We start from the raw sequence: 23,827 nt of genomic DNA on the forward strand, positions 1-23,827 counted from the left end.
TGAATGGATTTGTTATACGGTGAGATAAGGATTCAAAGCAGAACTGTACCAGCTGGTTGCTGGTCTGGACTACACTGTCCCTGACACATGCAAATACCAACCACTGCATTTAACAGGGAAATTAGTGTGTGTGCATGCATGTGTGCATTTGTGTGTGTGCGTGTGTGCGTGCGTGTGTGCATGCGCATGTGTGTGTGAGAGGTAGGGGGAAGGGTGGATTTATAGCTGATTCAGCTTATCAGGCCTGGAGAAGAAGGATGAAAGACCTTCTTCATGCATCCACCCACATACGTTTGTCTTTCTATAAGTGTGATGTACCCCACCCATGTTAAATACCAAATCCCACCCAGAAACCTAACTCTAACCTTAACCCTAAAACCAAGTCTTAACCCTCAAGTCTCTCTCTGTCTGTCTCTCTCTCTCTCTCTTTTACACACACACACACACACACACACACACACACACACACACACACTCATGTAGACACACTTACAGCTCAGGTAGTAGCACACTCATACAAACACACGACATCTGTGTCCATAAAAGCCTGTCCTTTCACCTGCCCATCACCTGCTCTGGGTGGGTGACACGAACACTCACACATGTATAGAGAAGAAGAATGAATAGGTTAACCGAAGACAATGACAAAGCTGTTCACACACACAGACACACACACACAGTCATAACCAAACGATCCTCCCACACGGCTGGTATTATCACTGTCATGAATGTTTTTGGCTTTAGTTATTTCCATCAAAATGTCATCTAAGTCATTTGTTACCACCTGTCAGTGCTGTGCTGCAAATTCAAACTTTTGGCTGCTATCTAAATGTTAAACTGGTTTATCAATGTTTGTATTATGACAATAAAGATTAACATTATTTTAAATAGAGTGGGCCCCTTTTCTTTGTGTGTGTCACTCTGAATGTAATAAATGCCTTCGCCACTAGATGTCACTCATGATGAAGGAAAAGGCACCACTAATATTTTTTTCTTGTTTGAAACATCACTCTGGGGGTTGTTTCATTTGGATTAAAAAGAAATGACGAAACATGCCATGCTGACAAGGAATGCCTGATTTTTAAACCCCAGTTGTGATACTGCTGTATTGTGTGTTTACCAGGGTTCAGTGAATGAAAGACACAATATTTTGCCAGTGCTCACCAAAAATATAAATACATGTACATGTAATATATTTGTTTGTTTTTTGTTTACTTATTGCGGTTATAGATATCAAATATTGGATTACAGAATTGAAAATACATATCTAAAAGTTTATCAGCAAGAATTTACACAAAGACAAAGAAACAGTACTGACACACAATAAGTGATCCCACAAACAGATGGTACTGTACAGTACTACATGATAGTGTGATGAGTTTCATTTATAATGATACAGTGTTTCAGTGTGAGTTTTAATTTTAGTAGCTAAAATGTAAAATCTGTAATCCGTGTAGAAATGTATCCCCAACAATAAGAATAGTAAACCCGTATCACCCCCAGTTTAATTCACAGATATAATAATACAATATAATACAATATAATACAATATAATAATACAATGACAATCACTGTAAAACATTTAACTTAATGTAGTTAATGTATTCTGCTGTTGTAAGTGGCTTCCTTAAATGACATACATCTGTAAATACAGTAGAAAATTGATTAGTTGAGAAAATTAAAAAATTCTATATTGTAAATAGTCTCAGTTCTTAAGAGTATTTTTTCTCTCAGTCAGTTTTTATGTTTAAATATTGTGATTATTCTTGTTAAAGGTCAATAAACATGTTCGTTGTTTGTATTCTTTTCATGAGTTTACATACATTACATTTATTGTTTGAGCATGGATGTAGCTGGAGGTGTATACTAGAACACACCTGGGTCTTTCTTTGAAAAGAAAAGAAAATACACCTACCTATATGAATTAGTGTAACATATTTTTAAAGGATAGTATTCCTTATATTTGCAGTCAAAACTACATCCATTTATTGATATTGGTTATGTTTTAAAGACTGACATATGTGTGGGTATGTAAAGAAGTATAGATCGAGTAGGGCTGGTCAGGAAGTTCTTCTTTTAGTAGTTCTGGAAAAGCTGCTGTAGTTACACTTTAAGCATCTGACTCTTTTACACATTAGAGGAGAAGATAATGATAAGGAGGGATCCTTTCACCAGGATCCCTCTGGATCAAATTGCCACAAGTCATGGTACTTATTGTGTGGAATGCCTTGTCCCTTTTACCCACCTCTCCTCCAGCTTTCCTACTGTGTGTGTATGTGTGTATGTGTGTGTGTGTGCGTGTGTGCGTGTCTGTATGTGTGTGTGTGTGTGTGTGTGTGTGTGTGTGTGTGTGTGTGTGTGTGTGTGTGTGTGTGTGTGTGTGCATGAGAGAAGAGAGAGAGAGAAGGGGGATCAGCTCCCAGAATGTGTCTATTATCCTGCCACACCAATCAAACTGTTGTGTCAGTGCGTTGCCATTGTATAGTCCTGGGTCAGGTTGCTACTGACCATGGCTGCCATAATGATGACTAAGTCAGTTTGGGGCTCTGAGGACAATAGTGCTCTGGAGCCTCCACAAAGCGCGATCTAATGCTCCCCTTTCAGCCGGTCGCTCAGCTGCTGAGTGTGCAAGGCTGGTGGGCAAATGGAGTGGCGTAGGTCCAGGGGGCCTGGCCCTATAAAAACACAGGCGAGTTTCTCTTCCCCGACATTGATTATACTGGATCTGTCCCACCTCAGTACTGTCTGTAAGTATTTCAACACACTGCCTCCGACACAGCTAAGAAACAGCGATCAGGGGTGTGTACTGGGGTGGAGCCCAACAGCCACCAAGATGCTGCTAAAAACCATGTTCTGTTTGATAGATAGATGGATAGATAGCTATGGGTGCATTGAAACAACATGGCTTGATTTGCTACTGGTTTGATCATGGAAGCCACTTCATGCTTGTGCTTTTGGGGTGAATTGGTTTAAACCTCACCAGCCCTTTTAACAGGGAAAGCTGGCAAGATGATACCTTACTGTTGTGCTTGTATTTGGTCTAAACACATTTATTCTAGCATTTCTCAAACCAATAATGTGCTCATGCTGTTTTTAAACAAATTGGCTGAGGATGGTTGTAAACTCTTGTTAGAAACTATACTACATTGGCTTCAGGCTTTCACTTGCAGATGATTATGTGGTTAACTGTAATGTAGCACTGGTTCAGTACAGTTACAATGTACAATTTATGGGTAGGGAAACACATCTGTGGTTCTGGATTGTATCTCTTCAATGAAAACAGAGACCATTTGTACTGTGGGGAAATGAGTAGAATTATTCACTGTTTGTGACACTTTTGGAGAGTGACTTTAACAGATTTTCCTCTCCAGAGTGAAGTCCTAATACAAGGGCACTGGCACAGCACATTTTAACCTTATTAAACAGTGTTTTATCTTCAAGCTAAAATAGAAAAATTGTACTTTTAGGATAGCAAACATCATGGTCAACAACTATGGTTAAATCTAATTAACTGTATCTGTTTTATTCATGATGTGGGCAGTCAGGAATTCCCTCAGTATGCTTGACATACAGGATTGTATTTTTAAACCCTGATGAAATTATTTGATTTTCCATCTGTCTGAACTTAAATAAAACAACTGTCTACTTTCTTCAGAGAGTAACCCCCAAGGGAGTAGCAGCAGCCATGAACACTCAACAGATGGAGCAGATGGGCCAGTTCAAGATCACAGTCTGGGAGGAGGAGAACTTCCAGGGAAAGCGCTGTGAGTTCATGCTGGAGTGCCAGAACATCATGGAGAGGGGATTCAACAAGATCCGCTCCATCAAGGTTGAGAATGGACCGTAAGTTGACCTTGTTATCATTCTTTTGCATCTCTTCACATGACATCTTTAGTTTTGCATATATTCTACCATACATGATCACTTTCACCTCTTGACCTCTCAGCTTTCCTGACCTGATTTTCTCCTGTGTGTAGATCCTAATCAGTATTTTGTTCAAGCAAAACCAATACAGATTTTTAAATTATCTTTATAAAGAATGAAGAATGACTTAAATGAAGGCATATTTCTGCATCATGTGGCCTTCCTCTAGGTTTTTATGAAATATACATGGCAGTACAAAAAACAAAACTGTATATAACAAAGACCAGTTTTTTCTTTGCCATGTAATAATATCTAATAATGCTGTATTATTTACTTCTCTTCCAATTCTCTTTTATCTGCTTGGATAAAGTCTGATTAAAGCACACATGATCAAGAAGCAGAAAAAGCAGAAAAAAACAAAACAAAACATCAATTACAGCCTGCAGTGTTATCATGCTGGTTGGCATGTACGGTTTGCATGTGTGTGTGTGTGTGCATGCATCCAAGTGTGACCTTATTGCAATATGAATTGGCTGTGTGCAGCTGCCGGCTGTGAGCCAGAATGGCTGGCTGACTGACTGACTAGCGATCAGATAAAAAGCCCTGGGTGCAGCAGCAGCAGCATTGACGGCGGTGGAGGCTGGAGCAGCAGTATTTAATGTTTGCTTTGTGCCTCTACTGACAAAAGAGGCTGCATACTGTTGTCACTCGAGGCCTTTCTGTGGGCGTTGGGCGGTACTGTTTAACAAAATTGAGAGTTTCAGTGTTGAAATTACTTTGCATTTAGTATTTGGGAATTTCTCTGGTTTTTGGTTTTAATTTCCTATTTATTTTCATACTGACTTTTTCTTTAAAATTCACATAACCTAAACATTTATATCCTATTCTTCCTCCTTTCTCTATCTAGCTGGGTGGGTTATGAGTACCCAGAGTTCCAGGGACAGCAGTTTATTCTGGAGAAGGGAGACTACCCTCGCTACGAGGCCTGGAGTGGAAACAGCAGCTACAGAACCGAGCACATGCTTTCCTTCAGACCCATCAAGTGCGCTGTAAGTTCCCACATCCTTCCACCTAAGTCAACCTCTGTAAACTGCCATTATGTGCTTTACCTCCCTGCCACACCCCTCCAACTGTCCCCACATGAACCTGTCCCTCCTCATCAAAGTGAAACCTTCAGATATGTTACATTTGCTACCCTTGAAAACAAACTATTAATGTCTTATTACACTTAATACACTTATTCTTTTCTAATTAGTACTTGCTTTTGCAATGTCTCCCATCTCCCTCACATTTTGCTGTTATCAGTCTCCACACTGACAGTCTCTCACTCTTTTTCCTGCAGAACCACAGTGACAGCAAGGTGACCCTGTACGAGTGCGAGGACTTCCAGGGCCGTAAGTTTGAGATGTGTGATGACTACCCCTCCCTACAGGCCATGGGCTGGTGCAGCAAGGAGGTGCCCTCTATCAAAATCAACTCCGGAGCGTAAGTTATGCACTTTCCACTCTGTTTATTGGTGTCTGTACCCTATTTCCCCCCTTTTCAGCATAAAATCATTACTTTGTCATTTCAAACATTCTGCTATCAGGTGTAGTTTAAAGCAGGTTGTAATGACTGTAATGTTTAAGTTACATATTGAATTCAAGTCTTTCTCCCTCTTCTCTCTCTCTCTCTGCAGCTGGGTGGCCTACCAGTTCCCCGGTTACCGTGGCTACCAGTACATCCTGGAGAGAGACAGACACCAAGGCGAGTACAGAAACTACAACGAGTACAGCACCCAGGCTCACACCAACCAGGTGCAGTCCATTCGTAGGATCCAGCACTAAGCCTCTACCTGCCTGACCAAACCTGAAAAAAACTTTTCCTGATCTCCTTCCTCAACTTGAACCCGGACAGACCACTGTCACAGACCCGTAGATGGACAAATTCTTTCTATCACTCTGTGGCTTTGCATGTATGGATATCTAAGTACCTACTTCTACTACCATGCTAAAGCATGTTCTTGAAATAGGAAATAAAGGCTTTTCTTCAAAACTATAGATTGTTTGTTGGTATTTTTTTACACTGAAATTGATCACCCTAAATAAATCAAAATAAAAAGCTCAGAAGCACATAGCAATAATTGGCTAAACTGAGCTATCACTCATTTTGCACCTTTGGTTTTGGAACCACAGATGCACAAATAATGCCCCTTATTCTCTTTTAGCTATATAGACCAGGCTGTTATCAGAAATAGTTATTGCTTTGTATTAATTTAAAGGACATATTTAGCCTTTTAGTAAAGAGACATGGAAAGATTTGATTCAAATCTCTCTGTTATAGGCTTTAGGATGTGTAATATTGTGCTTGTCGGACTGTATTCTTATTTCCAATAAACAAGAGCACGATATGACATTTGTTTCTATCATTTGTTGTTTGACTGCTTGACTATAATATGCCAACATGACCAATTAGGTGAAGAGCTGTATGATAAGCAGAAGTTGGCATTTGTGAAGCATTCAACAGAAACATATTAGCCTTAGGATAATCCTCTTTTTAGTAGAAAAATAGAATTGATAGAATATAATTAACTCAAATTGATGCTCTCTTGCTCTTGTTTGCTTATCCTCTTTGATGTTGCAAAAGTACTGTGCAGCCCTAACAATCAAAATAAAAGCAAACACTGACACAGAGGCACTAGAGAATGCACTGGCAGCTGCTCCATGCTGCTAGCACACATGCAACTGTCCTTATTTGAACTGTTTAATTACTCTTTGAGTCATTCAAAGAAAGGTCAACTGAAGTCCTCTGAGACAGAAATTACATCAATTTAATGTTTTTTAATTATTATTTTTTCTCATTATTATTACTATATTAATAACACAAGCACTGTCCAAGGTACTGAACCCTGTTTGAATTTTCAGCTTGTCTTCAGACCCACTGTGAAGGCATACTTAGTAATATTGTCGAATATACTGAATATACTAATATGACAGTAATGATGAGGTTAAATAGGGTGAATGTCATGATTCTTAACACTTTAATGTCTATAGATTAGTTTATGCTAATAGTTATATTGTATCTGTCCAAATCAAACAGGGGATAATGTACATATACCGTACTTTGCAAAAACCTTTAGGCAATAACAATAAAGTGACGATACCTTCAGACATAATGCCATCAAGAGTTTTTTATTTATAAAGTAACATCATATAGAGTTCAGTAAAGAGAAGAAAACTAAATGAAATGAATATTTTGTGTAAGCATGCCTCTCCTTAGCCTTTAAGACAGCAGCTGTTCTCCGTACTTGGCAGATTGGTTGTTCAAACATCTTTGAGAACCTACCACCATTCTTCGGTGGAATTAGGATGATGTAATCCCTTCTGTCTTTTCATGTAATCCCAAACCGACTCGGTGGCGTTGAGCTCAGGGCTCCATGGACTACTTGTTTTTCACTGAACATAGTTCTTTATTACTCTTACAGTAGGTTTAAGAATGAAAGCATCATCAAACATTGAGCACATAAATCTTTTGCACAGTACTGTATGCACATACGTGACAAATTACAGTAAATAATTAACAAAGAGTGTCTTAGTAAGGTTCAGTGTGCTTTGTTATTGTTTCTGAACTCTACTGGAGGGATGAACACCGTTCTTCCAAAAGATATTCCCTCTTGTTTTGGTGACAGTGGTGGAGAACTCTATCTATATAAGTCATTGGTCCAAATTCTCCCATAGGTGTCTAATTGGGTTGATATCTGGTGACTGTTTAGGCCATAGCATATGATTCACATCATTTTCATACTCATTAAACCATTCACTGACCCCTTGTGACCTATGGAGCAGGGCATTATCATCCTGGAAGAAACCACTCCCACCAGGATAGAAATGTTTCATCATAACATAAAGAAACAACGTTATATTGATTTGCAATGAGTTTTCCCTCTGAGAGGGACAAGTGGACCCAGACCATGCCAGCAAAATGCCCCTGTGGGGCCTATACTGTTTTCTTTCTTGAATTTCTCCACCATCTGTAGAGGTAATAAAGAGAGGCTGAGCACTTATACTGAAGACTTCATACCCTACAGTATAATGATTTCTAATTTAGGTATAAAACATAGTTTATATATATTATTGATTTAACCTCCAGCCACAACCTTGCACACTAAAACAGTATTCCACAAGTAAAGTTGAGCAGCTTAGGGTTTATTTGTACATGACACCATCATGTTTATCTTACAGTGACACGCCGGGATCCTGGAGTGTGTTTACCTCCACGCACACGCCTCCTGTTGTCCAGGACGTGGGATTCCGTGTTACACACCCACAGGTCTGCACCGGCTTACAGTCCCACACCCAAAAAAAACAGGATCTTTTGATAAATGTGTAACTGTGCGCACACACCTTTCTCAAATATACATTCCTCTGCAGGCTGATTAAAGCAGCTGCACCATAGCTTTTACAGGAGTGACACCTGAGTAGTCTGGTGAGCTGCAAGTTAAAGGTACTTTGGTCAGACAGTTCAGAGCAGCAAGGTAAGTTCCAGGCTTTACAAGGGAACTTTGATGGCAGCTGTAATTAAAGGGATTTTTATGCTTAATGGTTATACCACTAATATGAATTACAGTAGATTATTTTAGTCGGATAAATGTGACTGTACAAAATGTCTATAGATGCCTCTGACAAAGGCAAACTAATTGGATAAAACATTCTTTTTTTAGTAGTTTTTTGGGATACATGCTTTGAATTTTTAAATGTCTGAGTTTCACTTGCAGACTCCTGATAGATTTGACGTAACTATTTTTGATGTAAACTCTTCTATAAACCCAGATTGTTGTAAGTGACATAATAGTAAAAGAGTTCATAAAGGAATAAAACGTATGACTTTTTTTCTATCTGCTGATTTCTTCCCTCAAGCTGACTGGAGTTTAACCATCGATTTATCTACGTCTACATCAGTGGATACTGTCTCGCTTTCGAGGCTTGTTTTAAGTTGCCTGCGGCTTCTACTTGCACACAGGCAGCTAAAGCAAGTCTGGGACGCCAGAGAATCACCAACCATCCTGGTGGAATCGTCACCATATGAAGGGCTGATATTCACCTGTCACCCCATAAACATGGATCATAAAGTGTGACCAGTTATGGAAGATTTTCACCCTTTTTCTGGGGCAGAATGGTAACAATATGTTTCTGTAAACTACTGTAATAGGCCAATCAAATGCAGATAAAGGCCATATATTATTCATGCTGTTGTTGGCTCTAGAGTAAGAGAAAACACAATACCCTGTCATATGAATATAAAGCGTTAGACTCTGCTTTTTCTACACTATATGCATTTGTGCATGTCTGTGCTCAGTCAGGTGACACATCATGGAGATGATGAAAGATTAGCATATTCATTTTCAGTTCAGTCAATGCAGAGAGCTGAATGTACCAAGTGTGACTGAAACTATGAGTTTTTATGCTGCATTCATTTCATTTCTGAGTTGACTGTAAGCTTTTCTCACAAAATTGGTAAATGTTAATATTTCTTGTTAACTAATTGCATTGTAATTTAATTTCAAAATATTCAGAGTTGTAGTTTTAAAAGATGGGATTTATTGTTTTGGAGTTTTTCAGGTAAAACACAAGTATTTTTATGCAGTTATTCTTGGTCTCCCTGGTGAGACTCATATTCAAGGCATTTGTCAAGATAAAGCTATGAGAATCAAAGTGATCTCACAGAGAGATCACAGAGTTCATTTATTCTGATAGGTTAAGAATCCAAAACACAGGGTTGTAAATTATGCACAATGCTTTTTAATATCAGGATAGCTGACCTGTAGTATTACCGATGGATCTGGGTCATTTCTTAGGTCATGGCACAAAAATTATATTTTATAGATTGAAAACACAAGATGCCAAATCACACAGAAGCCCAGCAGAACACCACATTAGTTTATATTTTATCTTTGTAGAAAATGTAAGTTAATATCCTTTTTTCCTCTGTTAGATTGCTTTCAGTAGCACGTAGACAGACAGACATGGGGAGAGAATGCAGCACAAGTCTACATAATCAATCTGGGACGAGGCGTTTACACAGTACACATCTTAAAACATTACGTCACCAGGACACCGCCTCCTTTTATATGTTTGTTGGCAAGCTCTTATCATGCCACAGCTTTGGACACACTCATAAATAACATGAATTTCCAGTTTAACTTTATATTTGTCAGTTTTAAACATCTCAAAGGTACTTCAGCTATAGATTTCACTTCATTGTTTATCAGAAAATACACTTTAAACTGTAATAATAAAGACATGCAGTGAGTTAACTATCACAGTTCACAATCACAGTTCAAATTGCATTTAATCACTGTGATGTGTTGTACCTCATCACCCTCATGTTTTATGTGTATATATTGTTTATTATTTGCACCTAAATAAATGTTTATTGAGTTATGTCTTTGTGAAAGAGAAAATGTATCTTTAACTGTCCCACTTGTGTCATTTCTTTCATCTATTGGCCTAAATATTACAAAGGGTGTGTGGACTCTAAGTAAATAACATAATATATTAGTGACAAGTATTTTCAAATGGACTTCTACTAAATTTACAGTCCAACGCTGAATGTAGGCCTATGGATGGGACATCAACTCACAGTCCACTGCTTCTAAAAAACAAAATGATTAGAAAAATATGAGTCAATGTGTGAGCATCAGTGACCATCAGAAAGCATGGTTTTACTGTTACAACCTCATTACCTTCAGATTGAGGCTATAACCTTAAACCCACAAACAGAAGGTTGGGGGGGGGGGGGGTGAGGAGGAGCAGGGGGGGGTGAAATGTTCTTGTTTTCTCATGTGCACTGAAGCGTGTTTTTCAAGGTAAATATTCTTTTCCAACGTGAAATAGGTCTTTGTTGTTTGCAGAGAGGTAAAGAGGCGGAAAAGTGAGGAGGATCTGAACTGGTTTCCATGTCAAACACTTCAATTCACCATAGAAACTCAGATCTTAACGCGGAAACTTTATTAAACTGTGATGGTGGATTGATAAGGGCCGAATTTCTATCGTCCTCTTTTTATTGTGGGCACCAGGCGGGCTGACAGAGGTAAATTGCTCTTTTAATTAAAGCAATGCACCAGGGGAAATTGCTGTCTGAATATTGTCTCAGAGATGGGGGCCGGTGACAGTTGCCGGGAAACTTCAATCTGTCCACCCGCATTTATTCCAGATCACAGTTATGAGATAAAGTTTAATAAAAAATCTTTTCCTCCGCCACCAACGAAATGAAATCCAACCCTTTCTGAACAACTGAACACAATGAGACAGGACTGCGGAGGAAACCTCATGTTCAACATGTATCTCTCAGGTTCGTCATTTTGTCCCGTGAAGAATTATAGAAATAACCTGTTATGAGTCATTTTTTCTTTTTTCTTTTTTTTGTATAAATTGTGCTGGGTGTCCAGAGGCTGCGGTGCTGCTCCGCTGCCAGGGCAGAGCATTGTTCAGCCTTTTCAATCTGAAAGCCCGTCTGCTCTTTTGTCGGAAATCGGAAATCCTTTTTCCTGGACGCGTTTCCTGGCTTCTCGGAGAGGAGACCGCAATGAGAGAGGGAGCCCGCATGCTTCACGCATTAGACTCCGACTGGACGGGGAAGCCAATGAGGATTTTAATGTTCTTTTTTTTGTTGAGATATTTTAATATATATTTTAAACATTTAATTTCAGCTTGAATCCTCTGCAGTTTTAAACCATCTTAGAACAACTCACCTCTCTAAAACATTTTTTTTTTTAAATCTGTATTTCCTTGAACAGATTTCATAAGATATTTATTCCACCTTGTTCATTGACACTGTGCTGTGATTCAATTTAAACAGATTAATTATAAGACAATTTTGAATGTTTTCATTTTATGTTAGTATGTGAAAGCATTATAACGGTCTTGATCATTTATAGATATAGATATGAAATAGATAACAGGCCTTCCTCTTGTAATAATTGTATTAAGAAGCAGCTGATGATGTTTAAATGTGTCTGTTTTGATTTCAGATCCAACAGAAAATCTGTTGAAAGAAAGCAAAGGAACTTCTTGGGGTCCAATAAATACAGGAGTACAGAAAGGTAAGAAAATTAAGCCTGCCAGGAATTATAATAAACACCAACATCACCATGTAGTGCACAGTTATCTAATATTAATCAATTCATCTTATTTCATCTTTCAATTTGCTATATTCGATCACACATGTACTCATTGCTAGGTCATATTTTTAATAAGGAGTGTACAAAAAGAAAGAAAGAATAAAACCCTTAAAAAATAACAGCTTACAGATAGCCTACATCTCATCATAATAATATTAATACATATTACCGATGTCATATGTTTCATATTATTTCCTTAATTAATATATAATATAATCAAAATAAGATAGGTTATACCTCTTTATGTTTGGTCTTTAATAACAGTTTATGTATTAGTAATGTGCATTTTTTTCTTTCAGTTATGGCAATAAATATTTTTAATTTCTTTTCCTCACATCATTTTGTCTTAAATTTCGTCTCACCCATTAACAGACTGAAAAATGAATCATATCAAGAAATATATACAAAACAAATATATACAAAACTGAATAAAGATTTTTTTTTAAATAAACTAAAACCTGTTATACAGCATAATCCAGCTGTCATTCCTCTGCAGCTCCATAGACACATTTCATTAGTCTACACTGATGTGCTGCTGATGATGCTGAACCGATATGAACATCTTGTTATTACATTTTTTTAATTAAAACAGTTGAAAAAAATCCGAAAATGTACCTTTAGAATGTTAATAAATGTGTATCATGTAAGACTACCATTTATATGAGAACATATATTTAAAATAAACAATATATAGGTCCACAATCATATTGATAAGGAATAAAAAGCATATCAATAACTAAAACAACAATAATTTGAGGTTTTAAAACACTATTGGATGATGATGTCTGTAAAATACATTAAAACAATACAATGTTATAAAAGATAATTGAGTATTCATATAAACTAAAAATGCGTAAATGTGTTATTCATTTGCTGACAAAATTCATTTTGATGATTGAAAATGTATTATTTGATCAAAGAGATAATAATCTGTATGTCAAATGCCACCAAATACCATAATGTGCTGAATGCCTGTCGGGTATTGTTTCCATTGCTTTAAATATGCTCATTTCTCTCATCTTGCTTTGTGCCAATTGTCACAGTTTATTATTATTATTACTATTATTTTACTTCATTGTTATTATTTTATTGTATTTACATCAGGCAGTGGACAGATCCAGCTGTGGCAGTTTCTCCTGGAGCTCCTCTCTGACAGCAACAACATGTCTTGCATCGCCTGGGAGGGCACCAACGGCGAGTTCAAGCTCATAGACCCCGACGAGGTGGCCCGCAGGTGGGGGGAACGTAAGAGCAAACCCAACATGAACTACGACAAGCTGAGCCGGGCGCTGCGCTACTACTACGACAAAAACATCATGACCAAAGTGCACGGCAAGCGATACGCCTACAAGTTTGATTTCCACGGCTTGGCGCAAGTGTGCCAGCCGTCGACCACCGAGCAGGCCATCTACAAATTTCAGGGTAACTTCTCCCCGATTCCCTTCACCGGGATTTCCAAACTGAACCTGGTCGCTCCCGGTGTGGGGCCGTCGGGTTTCTCCTACTGGCCTGGCACTCCATCGGCGGCCCTTTATCACAGCCACAATCTGCAGACTCCGGGTCCCTTTGGCACCGTATCTCCATCCCACATCAGCTGTGTCAACAACATTAACACGTTGACTAACATTAATAATCATTACAACTGACTATTTTAGACAAACTGGGAGAAATAAAAACAGCACGAGTTAAACCGTATATTGAACGAGGTCAGATGGCTAAGAGCAGATAAAGTCGGTTTATTCATTTAGACGCTGGCGGAGTGATATGTAAGCAAAACGTCTAGATGTTTGTAGGTAAACAAACACAAAAATCATGTAGTCCGGTTTAAACTTTCAACTAAGACATATTTTCACCATTAAATTATTAAATCCATCAAGAGGGCCTTTCATTAAAACACACACATGATTTGAACTTTTACGCGCGGTGTTTCAGTCATTATTGTTTAATTTTAATCCACAAAGAGGCCAAATGTTTCATGATTTTCCTAAATGTCATGCCAGGATCGAAAATCAACAAAGGTCTCCTCATAATTAGACCAATCTGTTATAGAAATTAGCACATTATATTAAATTATTTGAAAAGAAAATGAAACATAGATTGTTTTATAGCTATTAATTCTCGTCTTTTTCTGTCCCTTTGCTGTCTGTCATGCTCCTCCCTTCAGTTCTGTGTTTGTTTTTACATACAGGTGGATGCAATTGTACTAACCTGGAAGCAAATATCCAGTTATTATTAGACTGGCGCCATCTCGTGGTTTTATTGAATATCCAAACGCCTGTTGGACTGCTTGATTTTTATTTATTTATTATTTACTAAATATCACCATCGCACCAGTCTGCTAAATATCCCTGTTTCTTCATGTTTGCTTTGAAATCAGATTACGCGTAACCATGACTCACTTGCAATAAAATGTATAAAACCATCGTACAAAGGCACAGAGTTGTATTTTGTGTGAAATAGGCTAAATAGTAAGAGAAACTGTGAATTCATGAACTGCTCTGTAAATACTGGCGTAGAGTCTGTTGCAGGCTGTAGATGCTTTTTAAGTGATTTAGAGGGCATTCATTCACAAGCTAAAACAACTGCATCAATAAAATTCAATGAGGAAAAAATTAATAAAAAGTGGATTGATGAATCTCTTTGTGAGCATGTGTATGAATTCTATCTGGAGGCATTTTTGTTTCACATCCTGCAAAACACCAGAGTGCCAGTAAACACCTCAGTTGTGTGTGTGTGTGTGTGTGTGTGTGTGTGTGTGTGTGTGTGTGTGTGTGTGTGTGTGTTTGTGTGTGTATGTGTGTATGTGTGTATGTGTGTTTGTGTGTGTGTGTGTTACTGATTGTGCTGATTGGCAATAATGCAATGATTAAAGTGATGCTAATGATGTTAAAAAGGTTAAGTGGAAATATTAGAAACCACATGGATGTTCTTTCACAGTGGATAATATTATGCAGTGTTATGCAGTTATTATATTTTCTAAGAGATTAAATGTTTTGCCTTTAAACGAACATTGTAAAAAAACAAAACCTGAAGCTTTCATTTATTTAGCTCAGCTGTTAATCGCCTAACAGTTTTAATTATTTCATTTTGTTTGTTAGAGATAAAAAACGATTTTAGTACTCCAATCATTCATATTTACTGTAATACATTTAATATAAATCCTCCACTGACATCCAGATGCCTTGTAGATATAGCTCTAATAAGATGAAACATATTTTATATAAATTATATATTAGGTTTGGAATTTCAATGTTGCTGTTGTGTCTACTTCGTTGTACAATTGAGACAGTAAAGCTATCAGCCACATGGGGGCGCTGTAACCCTTCCAATATTAGAACCCTGTTTATATAACTAGGTGTTAACAGCGCTATAGTCCAATATAGAACAGACGCATCTGAAAATAGCAGATTAACCCCAGACATCATTTTTATCATAGTGCAGGTCTACAGACATGTAGGTACAATATGTCTTGTACAATATTTCTGGACTGAACATTATCTCACAGGTCAATGGACACAAGACTTTCATGCTTATATTATTAAAAGATACAAAATATTGCCTCTACCTGTAGAATAACAGACATATCTAACTGGAGAGGTAATGTTTGATTTGATTATTGAAGAAACACAGCACGAACCAGCTGGATGTGATAGTGACAGAAGACAGAGGGACTCCGTTGTCAATAGCGACCCCAACTCTTTCCTATTGGTATGCAAGACACACACACACAGTTGTGAATGAATGAGTCTCTCTCTCTCTCTCTCTCTCTCTTTCTCTCTCTCTCCCTCTGTCTCTCTCTCTCTCTCTCTCTCTCTACACACATGCACACACACAGGTGTGAATGAATGGGATGTTGTTCATCCCCTGCGGTGATTAGTAGAAACTCCCCCAGGGATTGAGTCACTTCCTCATATTGTAATCGTCTTCTTTGCCAACTGCTCCGCTACTAATCTGCCATTGTTGATGCTAAGCAGCTCTCATCCTCTCTCTTCTTCTTGCATAACAAACTTGGTGGGTGTTTTCCCTGCAAACCACAGGATTAACAGTGTGAACGTGGAAGACAGAGGAGCAAGAAGAAAACAAGAGAATGAGGAGGAGGAGAAAGAAAGATGAGAATAATATCTAGGTACTTTTGTTACTTAGGATTTATAAATTATATTTCTATGTAGGTAATTTTACAAAGTGATTGTGTCCAAATATTCTGTGATTAAATTATTAACCAAATCATTGCAAAATTCCCTCAGATTCTTCAGTTGTTTATATGCAAATTTCAGCCATACAGGGATTCAAAACAAACAAACAAACAAAAAAACCTTAAAGGATCATGCAGGCGTTTTTACATCACATAAGCTGTCTTCTACAATGCACATAGCCTGTGGTTTACATCACCACAGATCATTTCCAAAGCGTGCCATATTGTTATATTTTATGGATATATATATATATATATATTACCTTAAGCATCACCTGACATCAACTTTACTTTTCTGTTATTATTGCTTTGTAAAGTTTCAAACATGACTTTTGAGAGGCTTTCTGGGAGGTGCGTGATGGTGGAAAGCTCCGACATTTGAGAGCTGACAGAAGGCTACAGTGTTGCATTCAAGAAATCAAGAAAAATGGTCATTATGAAAAGGATGCTGTTAATGTTTTAAACATTATGCTGTTAGGCAGCTGGTCCTCAAGCCTGCACTTCAGCTCGAGTGCTTGTAGGTGGAAACTGGAGTTTGCTTGGCTGAAATTGTACCTTGTGGTGATTCAGATTATATACTGTCAGAGTGGAATAATAACCTTAAGATAAATAAATGGGACAATTTGTATTTAAAAGTTGCAAATTGTAACTGTTATTTTAATGTTCATTATATCCTGATGGGTATTCATAGGTCCCATATTCAGTAAAAAATTAGGTTTCACTGACCCAAGGATGCATTATTAGGATTCAGGGTAAGGCAGGCAAGTGGGTTTTGTGTGAATGCTGAAGTCAGTGAGTCATTCTTCCAGCTGGAGAGAGTGGTAATGAAGGCTTGGCTAAATTAGTACAGCACACCTACGTGGTGCTGAAATAGACATGAGAATAAGAGGGACATAGAAAAAAGATGAAGAAAGGAGAGGGAATCAGAGAGGTAAAGAAAAGAGGAATGAAAAAGTGAGTGGAGAGAACGATTTAGACCATTGCATGACACCCACTTGTCTAGACACAGACCTACATTCTGTGAACTAAAGAGAAAAAAAACAACCAAAAATAATCAAAGCCAAATCTCCCATCTGTATTCATGTCATGCTTGGTAGAGTTCATGCCTTTTCCATACAAATGAATACATTAAATGTTCAATAAATTACTAATATCAAGACAAGAACCATGTGACATATCTTCCCTGTCATGACATTGTCATCAGTACTGTCAGTGTGACATTGTACACAGGGTTGAGGAGTTTTAGGCAGGGTGGCATTTAAAAAATAAGAATAATAAGAAGCTTACTTTGTCATGTATCCTAAGTCCCATTTCATTGTGAGACTCAGAATATCCCCTTTAAGCACTTGGGGAATGGTTTGTATAATTAATATCCATTTAGGGGTTTAGTAGTTTTAGTCCTTGTGAAAATATAATAAGTATAAGTGTGTTATGTTTCTGTCCTGGCTCTATGTGCACCAGATGCCCTTGGGCTTTTATGCCTATTTAAAACAGAACTGTGATGAAGGACAGATAAGAGCTTGAAGATTATTATTAAGGACCACTTGAGACCACTGTTGCTTGCTACATTCACTCTGATAGCAACGAACTGAACCTCTGAGAAACAGTTGTCTTGTTTCATGTTGTTACATACATCAGATTTATCGGTTCAATTTTATATCAACAGCAATTTACATTTCTAGTCTTTGGTAAAGCTTCCTAGGTTGGTATGCTAATGTTTATTAGCTCAGTAGGATCTGTGTACTTTGAGGTATATTTAAGTATTTCTGTGACATTTTGATTTATGAGGGTTTATATATTAAGAGGATTAGGTGATTATATTGTAGATTCTTATGAATCATGGATGAAGTTCAGCTTTTAATTTGTCCTCAGCCCAGAGCAGCTATTACCTTTTGCGTTTTTTCTTGTTTTCCCTGACCTGCTTTTCCCTCCACACCTGCCCTGCATTCAATCTCATTAGGCCTGCCCAGGGAGCTCCCTGCGTCTTCCCAGGCCAATCAGCTCTCAGCCTGCTCTTGTGTCTTGTCACCTGTTCCTTGTTGCTTCATTAGTTCAGTTTGTATTTAAGTCCTGGTTTTCAGTTCTGTTTTTGTTGCATCTTTTATTTTGTTTCTGGTTTGTTCTGACCTGCCCACACAGACCTAGAATAAATAATGTATTCTTTTGCCTTGCTCTGTCTGCAGTCTCCTGCTTTTGGGTTCAGCTGCTTTCTTCCACCTAGCAAAGTGAACATAATAATAGGTAGTGATAAAACGCAGGAATTACCAAACCTTCCTGCAGATAATACTAAGATGGCAAGATGGAGAATATTCGACAAAAGCTTTTGAAGAGCTGTTTAGTATTACAGGACTGTATTTCCAGGTGTTTTCAGACCATTATCAATAATCATCAAAGCTCCAGGCTGTTTTCAGCTCCAATTTGGTGAAATGTGAGTTCAAATTCAGCAGGTGTCCCAACTGTGATAAATATATATAAGCTGGAGGACAGGGAAACCAGTGATGGTTTGCTTTTGAAATGTTAATTTGTCAATTTGGTTAATGGCCCGGGATTGGAACACCTCCATACTTTACAAAATCCACAGTGGGATTTTGGCTGTTACATAAATCTAAATGGATGAATAATCATGCAGATTCATGTGGTGTGAAATGATTCACATGGCAAATAAAGATCCAAAACAATGATCACTGTGTAGGCGTGTGGTGAATGAAGAAATTAATATACAGTTCTGGGTCTGATGCGTATTATATAACAGTCCAATTTAGATGTTAAAAGTGTCATATAAGCACAACGATATATAGTTATATAACATATACATAACATAGCAATACATGAAGCCAGTTACTAAAATCAGAACCAAACAATGATCTGAACTAAGATCCTTTGACCTGGGTTTTCCTTCCAAGCATGACTTCACCCTGCTTTGTAAAAGTGTCATCCATCTGTGTCTCACGGCAACTTGACGCTGTGGTAATCTAGTTAAAGAGATTAGCTGGGAGGTTATGTGGAAGCGAAATAGACATAATCCCTATAGGGTGTTTTTTCAGTTGGTCCAGATTTGGTCTTTTTTCCACTTGGTTTAAGGTGACGGATGTTAGGCACAGACAGAAGATATTTACAAGACAGTGGGAAATAACCTTAAGGGTACACAATGGAAACACTGTAATCTTAATTAAGATCCTCGCCAGACATGTATTACTACATACAAAAACACTGCTTGGAACTATTAGGTCATCATTTTGTTGACCCAAATGAACATTGTTTTTTCTTCCAGTAATCAGTCCTCCTGCCAATAAAAAATCCCCTTGTAATGCACTTACAATTTAAGTGATTGAGCACAAATCAGCAATCCTTTTGTCCACAAATGTATTTATAAGTGTATCTAAAGCTTATATGAAGCTTCAGTTTCCCAAATTAGTCAGATTAAGTAGATATCTTTCAAATGTACAGTATGTTTAGTGCCAGAGTCCCTGGTTGTGTTTGTCAACAGTGAATCACTGTCTGTGGAAACACAAAGTGTGGGATTTAAAAGACTTACTGTGGAAGATTTCCATTTGATTTTATTAACTCAGATGGCTGTAGCCTCATATTAGAGGACTGTGGATGTCGTCCCTCATCATTTACATTGTAAGCCCATTTGGAGGAGATCTTGTAATGGTCATAAACAGGAGGTACAGTAACCAATGTCAATATTAATATGGTAACCTGAATATTGTTTTAACAAGACAATAAAACATTTTTATTTCCTGCATTGGTGGCAACTGGAGACACAATTTAGCATGTCTTCATTTTATATTATGTAATTTTTTATGGTCAATCAATCACAAAATAAAGAAATTTTTTCTAAACACCTACACAAGACTAAAATTAGGCATGATACAACCATCAGTTTTCAAGGCAAGGTGTGTGGCCTAAGCATATTAAACCAGGAGACATTTAAAAATAATGACTGTATTATGTAATGGAAAATAAAATACAGGACGCAAAATGCAATTGGACAGCAGCCTTATAATGGGTGTGTTTATATGCAATCTATTTTTGTGGTTATTATTAGGTTTTTGGTGTATTCTGGTTATGTGTTTGTGCAAGTAAACATCATGTCTTGGTCTCAGAAACTCAGATTAACCTTATCGTTTGTTTGTTTGAGAAAAACAGAATATGATGGTGCATTTGATTACCGCGGCAGGATAACACTTTTCCCAGGCTTCAGAACACTGTCTGCCATATCTATGTTCTCAATTTTAGCCAGTAAGACAAACATATATATAAGACGATGAGAATCTATACATTTGAATGAATGGAAATTGAATTGAAAGTCTGACATTGATAAGGCAGTGGATGAAATTTACTGTTGCTCTATTTTCATTACTACTAATAAGGTAAAGAAAAATACATCCAGCTGAGTGGTAAATACGGCAGGCACCAAAGCAGAAAGTGACAGGGGTCATTGACATTCCTGCACCGACACATTCAGAAACAATGTGTGCACGTCTCTCTATTAGTCACTGCAGTCTGCATGTGGTGTGCAGTAGCTCAACCCACATGCAGCCACACACAGTTCACTTTGTGCAGCTCTCATTCACTCACCTAACCGTTACTATAGAGACACAGCAGAGAAGAATGTAGAAAACAGGCTGGCAGACAGATATGCATGAGACCAGGGTTGAATCTTAATAGTGAAGAGAAGGCTCACAACACTGCACTGGGAGGTTGTTACATAACACTGCTGCAGGAGTCTGCCATGAAGTCAACCTGTTAAGATTTGAGAAAAAAAAAAACTATGGTATGAAAGACCATCATAATGTGTTGTTTTCTATTGATTCCCTTAAGTGTATTACTTCACAAGTCATGTAACTGAGTACGTACTTTTCTCTTTATGTTACAAAGTTCCTTCCTCCCCTTCTTCCTTCATTCCTTCATTCCTTCCATCCTTCAGACAGACATCAAGGAACTTAGTTGGATATAGCATTAATATTTAATGTGGCTTACGTTTCACCTTTATTGCTCAATTTAAATAGTTCAGCTTTATAAAATAAGAGTTTTACCCATTTTTTAATACTACAGGACTGATATAAAATGGCAGTGAACAAAAAAGAGGACGCTTTTCTGTATCTCTCCTCTCTACGCCTTGTTGTGTTCTCATTTGCCACCCCCCCGCGTTTTTCTGTCTCCCCGTTCCAGTTTTTCGTCCTCTCTCTCTCCACCAGCTCTCTTTCTGTCACGATTTTTTTTTTTCTGTGGCATTTTCAGTGTACCTTTCTCCATGTTCGCTCTGTAAATAGATACTGTATGCTCCAATAACATAGGCAGAGACAGAGAGAGAGAGAGAGGAGAGAAAGCGGTGGTGGTGGTGGTGGTGGTGGGGGGTCATAGTCACACAGACGGTTCTGAGACTGCAGCAGATTCTATCCAATCAAATGAAGGAACCCTCCAGCCCACATGGCTTATTCACAAAAAACAGGAGGAAACCCTTATCAATCCAGCCCCTTTCTCTCATACAGTACATCATCAATGAACACATGTTCAGGTCTTTGGGATGATTTTTAAACCATATAATATGTTATATTTTGTAATGAAATGTCACATGCAATAGAAGTATTGTATATTTAAAAGAAATCAATCATAATTGTCTTTAATGCTTCCCAGTTTTGAAAATAATGAAAAAGTGTGAGCTCAGTTTAGAAGATAAATGTTTTAGCCAGATTTGGCTTCAAAGTGAGGGTTTTTCCCCTTCTTTTTTTTAATAACTAACTTTCTTCTTTGTTTAGTTTCTGTGTTCCCATTTCAGTATATGGCCCCGATTGGAATACCCAGGGCACTCAGACGGAAACTAAATATATCCTTTATATGTGTCAGCATGCTTCACTGTGCTGCATGATGAAGAAAAGAAATGGAGCTGGTCTTACAAAGATATACCTGCCATTTGCTTGGATCCACATAAACCCAGGAGCATGTAATACACCTCCAAAACATTTTATCTTTGTGTCACTCATTTTGTCTTAAAGCAGCATATAAAAATCCTTTCTATGTGAGAATACTTATCTCTGGTGAGTTTCAGTTTCATGGCAACCAATGAAATCTCCAGAGTTTCTGTCTCATGGCAACCTAAAGTAACATCCCAGTAAGCATATTCGTCATGGACTTATTTTATTGCATAAGCTTGTCTCAAGGGTTCCCTGCAAATCAAAGGATTAGTGGGTGGTGTGAGTGGATAAGAGACTGTCCAACTTGATTACTGCTTCAGCAATCTGCAAGATTTGTACACACATGGGCCACAAGCAAATTAAGATATATAAATAAAGTAGCATAAAAATGGAGGCAAATTAAAGAAAGAATCTGAATACAACAGTGGAGAAACATATTAAATGCAGATGCTTCTGTGTACCAGAGCTCACTGAATGGTTTGGTGAGTATGAAAATGATGTGAATAAATGCACAGCCACTAGATCTCAACCCAGCTGAACACCTATTGAGGATTTTGGTGTAAAGCAATGCTCTTCATCTCTATAAGACCAAATGTAATAACATAAACTATCACCTTCTCATCAATTTAGTGATGTCTGTGAATGCCTCTAATGCTATATGACATTTGGTCAAGTCTGGCTGTTTGTTTTTCTTTCTATCTGCTGTACTCAGGTCTACTGTATCTTTCAAAAGATGTTTTGATCTCAATGAGATTACCTGATTAAATAAAGGTTGTGTATATATAAATGAGGGAATATCTTGTTGAGGAATAGTGTTCATCCCTCCAATAGAGTTCCACACACTTGGCAAGGAGCACTGGAGCTGTTCTTGAGGCTCTCGGTGGCCTGACTCCATTCTAAGATGTGTGCACTTATACATAGTATAAATGTTAGACATAAAAAGAGCTCTACATTAAGACAAAATGCGAGAGAGACCAGAGATCCTACATAAGTTTGGATTTATTACATCGTGGTCACCATATACAAGTACTGTATTGACCTTTTTATCAACATGGAGAGGGAGTGAATTCCCACTGTGGTGCAACACGGGAGTGCATTATCAATGAGCCTATTTTATGACAACACACTGGTTCAACTTTACACATTTAAATATCACTTTCCATCAATGACACATAGGAAAAATAAACTGTACAAAAGATCTAGTTCACAAATAATCATCATCTTACAACCATTGGTGCCAGTAACTGCAAACTTAATGGCAAATGCTCCAGCACCTCAAATGAAGCACTGGTACACGACCAGTATGTTATAACACTGTGCAAAACATCGAAAGCTTTGTTCACAGCTGTGCAAAATAGCAGCATTACATTCCACTTTCCAAGCCATAGGTTCACAACACAACATCACAATGAGCATTTACAAAGGACCATAATACTGAAAAGTACGTATGCCCTGTAAGCTTGGTTTCAGAGTAGGCCAAATCTCTTTTTAGCTTATAGTGTCCGACATGCAAGTGCAAATAGTCCTCTGTCACTTAACAACGAGACACCCTTCACATTCAGTATTTACATTTTGAGAAATCATCTTTGCTGAACTGAACTCGGCAAAACAAACCCCAAAGCACATTTACAGATCAGGGCAAAAAAAAATAAGACCATTTGTCCATTGACCTCTATTTGTTTTTATACTTGA

At 37.8% G+C, this 23,827-nt stretch overlaps 2 protein-coding genes across 2 annotated transcripts; both read left to right on the plus strand.

Moving 5' to 3' along the window:
* Nucleotides 1-3,685: 3,685 nt before the first annotated feature.
* On the plus strand, nucleotides 3,686-5,690 carry cryba2b (crystallin, beta A2b). Its single transcript, XM_053328559.1, has 4 exons — nucleotides 3,686-3,843; nucleotides 4,772-4,913; nucleotides 5,207-5,349; nucleotides 5,543-5,690. Exons 1-4 carry the CDS (start codon nucleotides 3,686-3,688, stop codon nucleotides 5,688-5,690), a joined length of 591 nt encoding a protein of 196 aa, XP_053184534.1.
* A 5,454-nt stretch (nucleotides 5,691-11,144) lies between these two features.
* fev (FEV transcription factor, ETS family member) lies at nucleotides 11,145-13,668 on the plus strand. The gene is made up of 3 exons (XM_053328831.1): nucleotides 11,145-11,193; nucleotides 11,873-11,944; nucleotides 13,127-13,668. The coding sequence occupies exons 1-3, from the start codon at nucleotides 11,145-11,147 to the stop codon at nucleotides 13,666-13,668; spliced, it is 663 nt and encodes a 220-aa protein (XP_053184806.1).
* Nucleotides 13,669-23,827: the final 10,159 nt, after the last annotated feature.

This window comes from Scomber japonicus, chromosome 11 (genome assembly GCF_027409825.1).
Source record: "Scomber japonicus isolate fScoJap1 chromosome 11, fScoJap1.pri, whole genome shotgun sequence".
Lineage (NCBI taxonomy): Eukaryota > Metazoa > Chordata > Actinopteri > Scombriformes > Scombridae > Scomber > Scomber japonicus.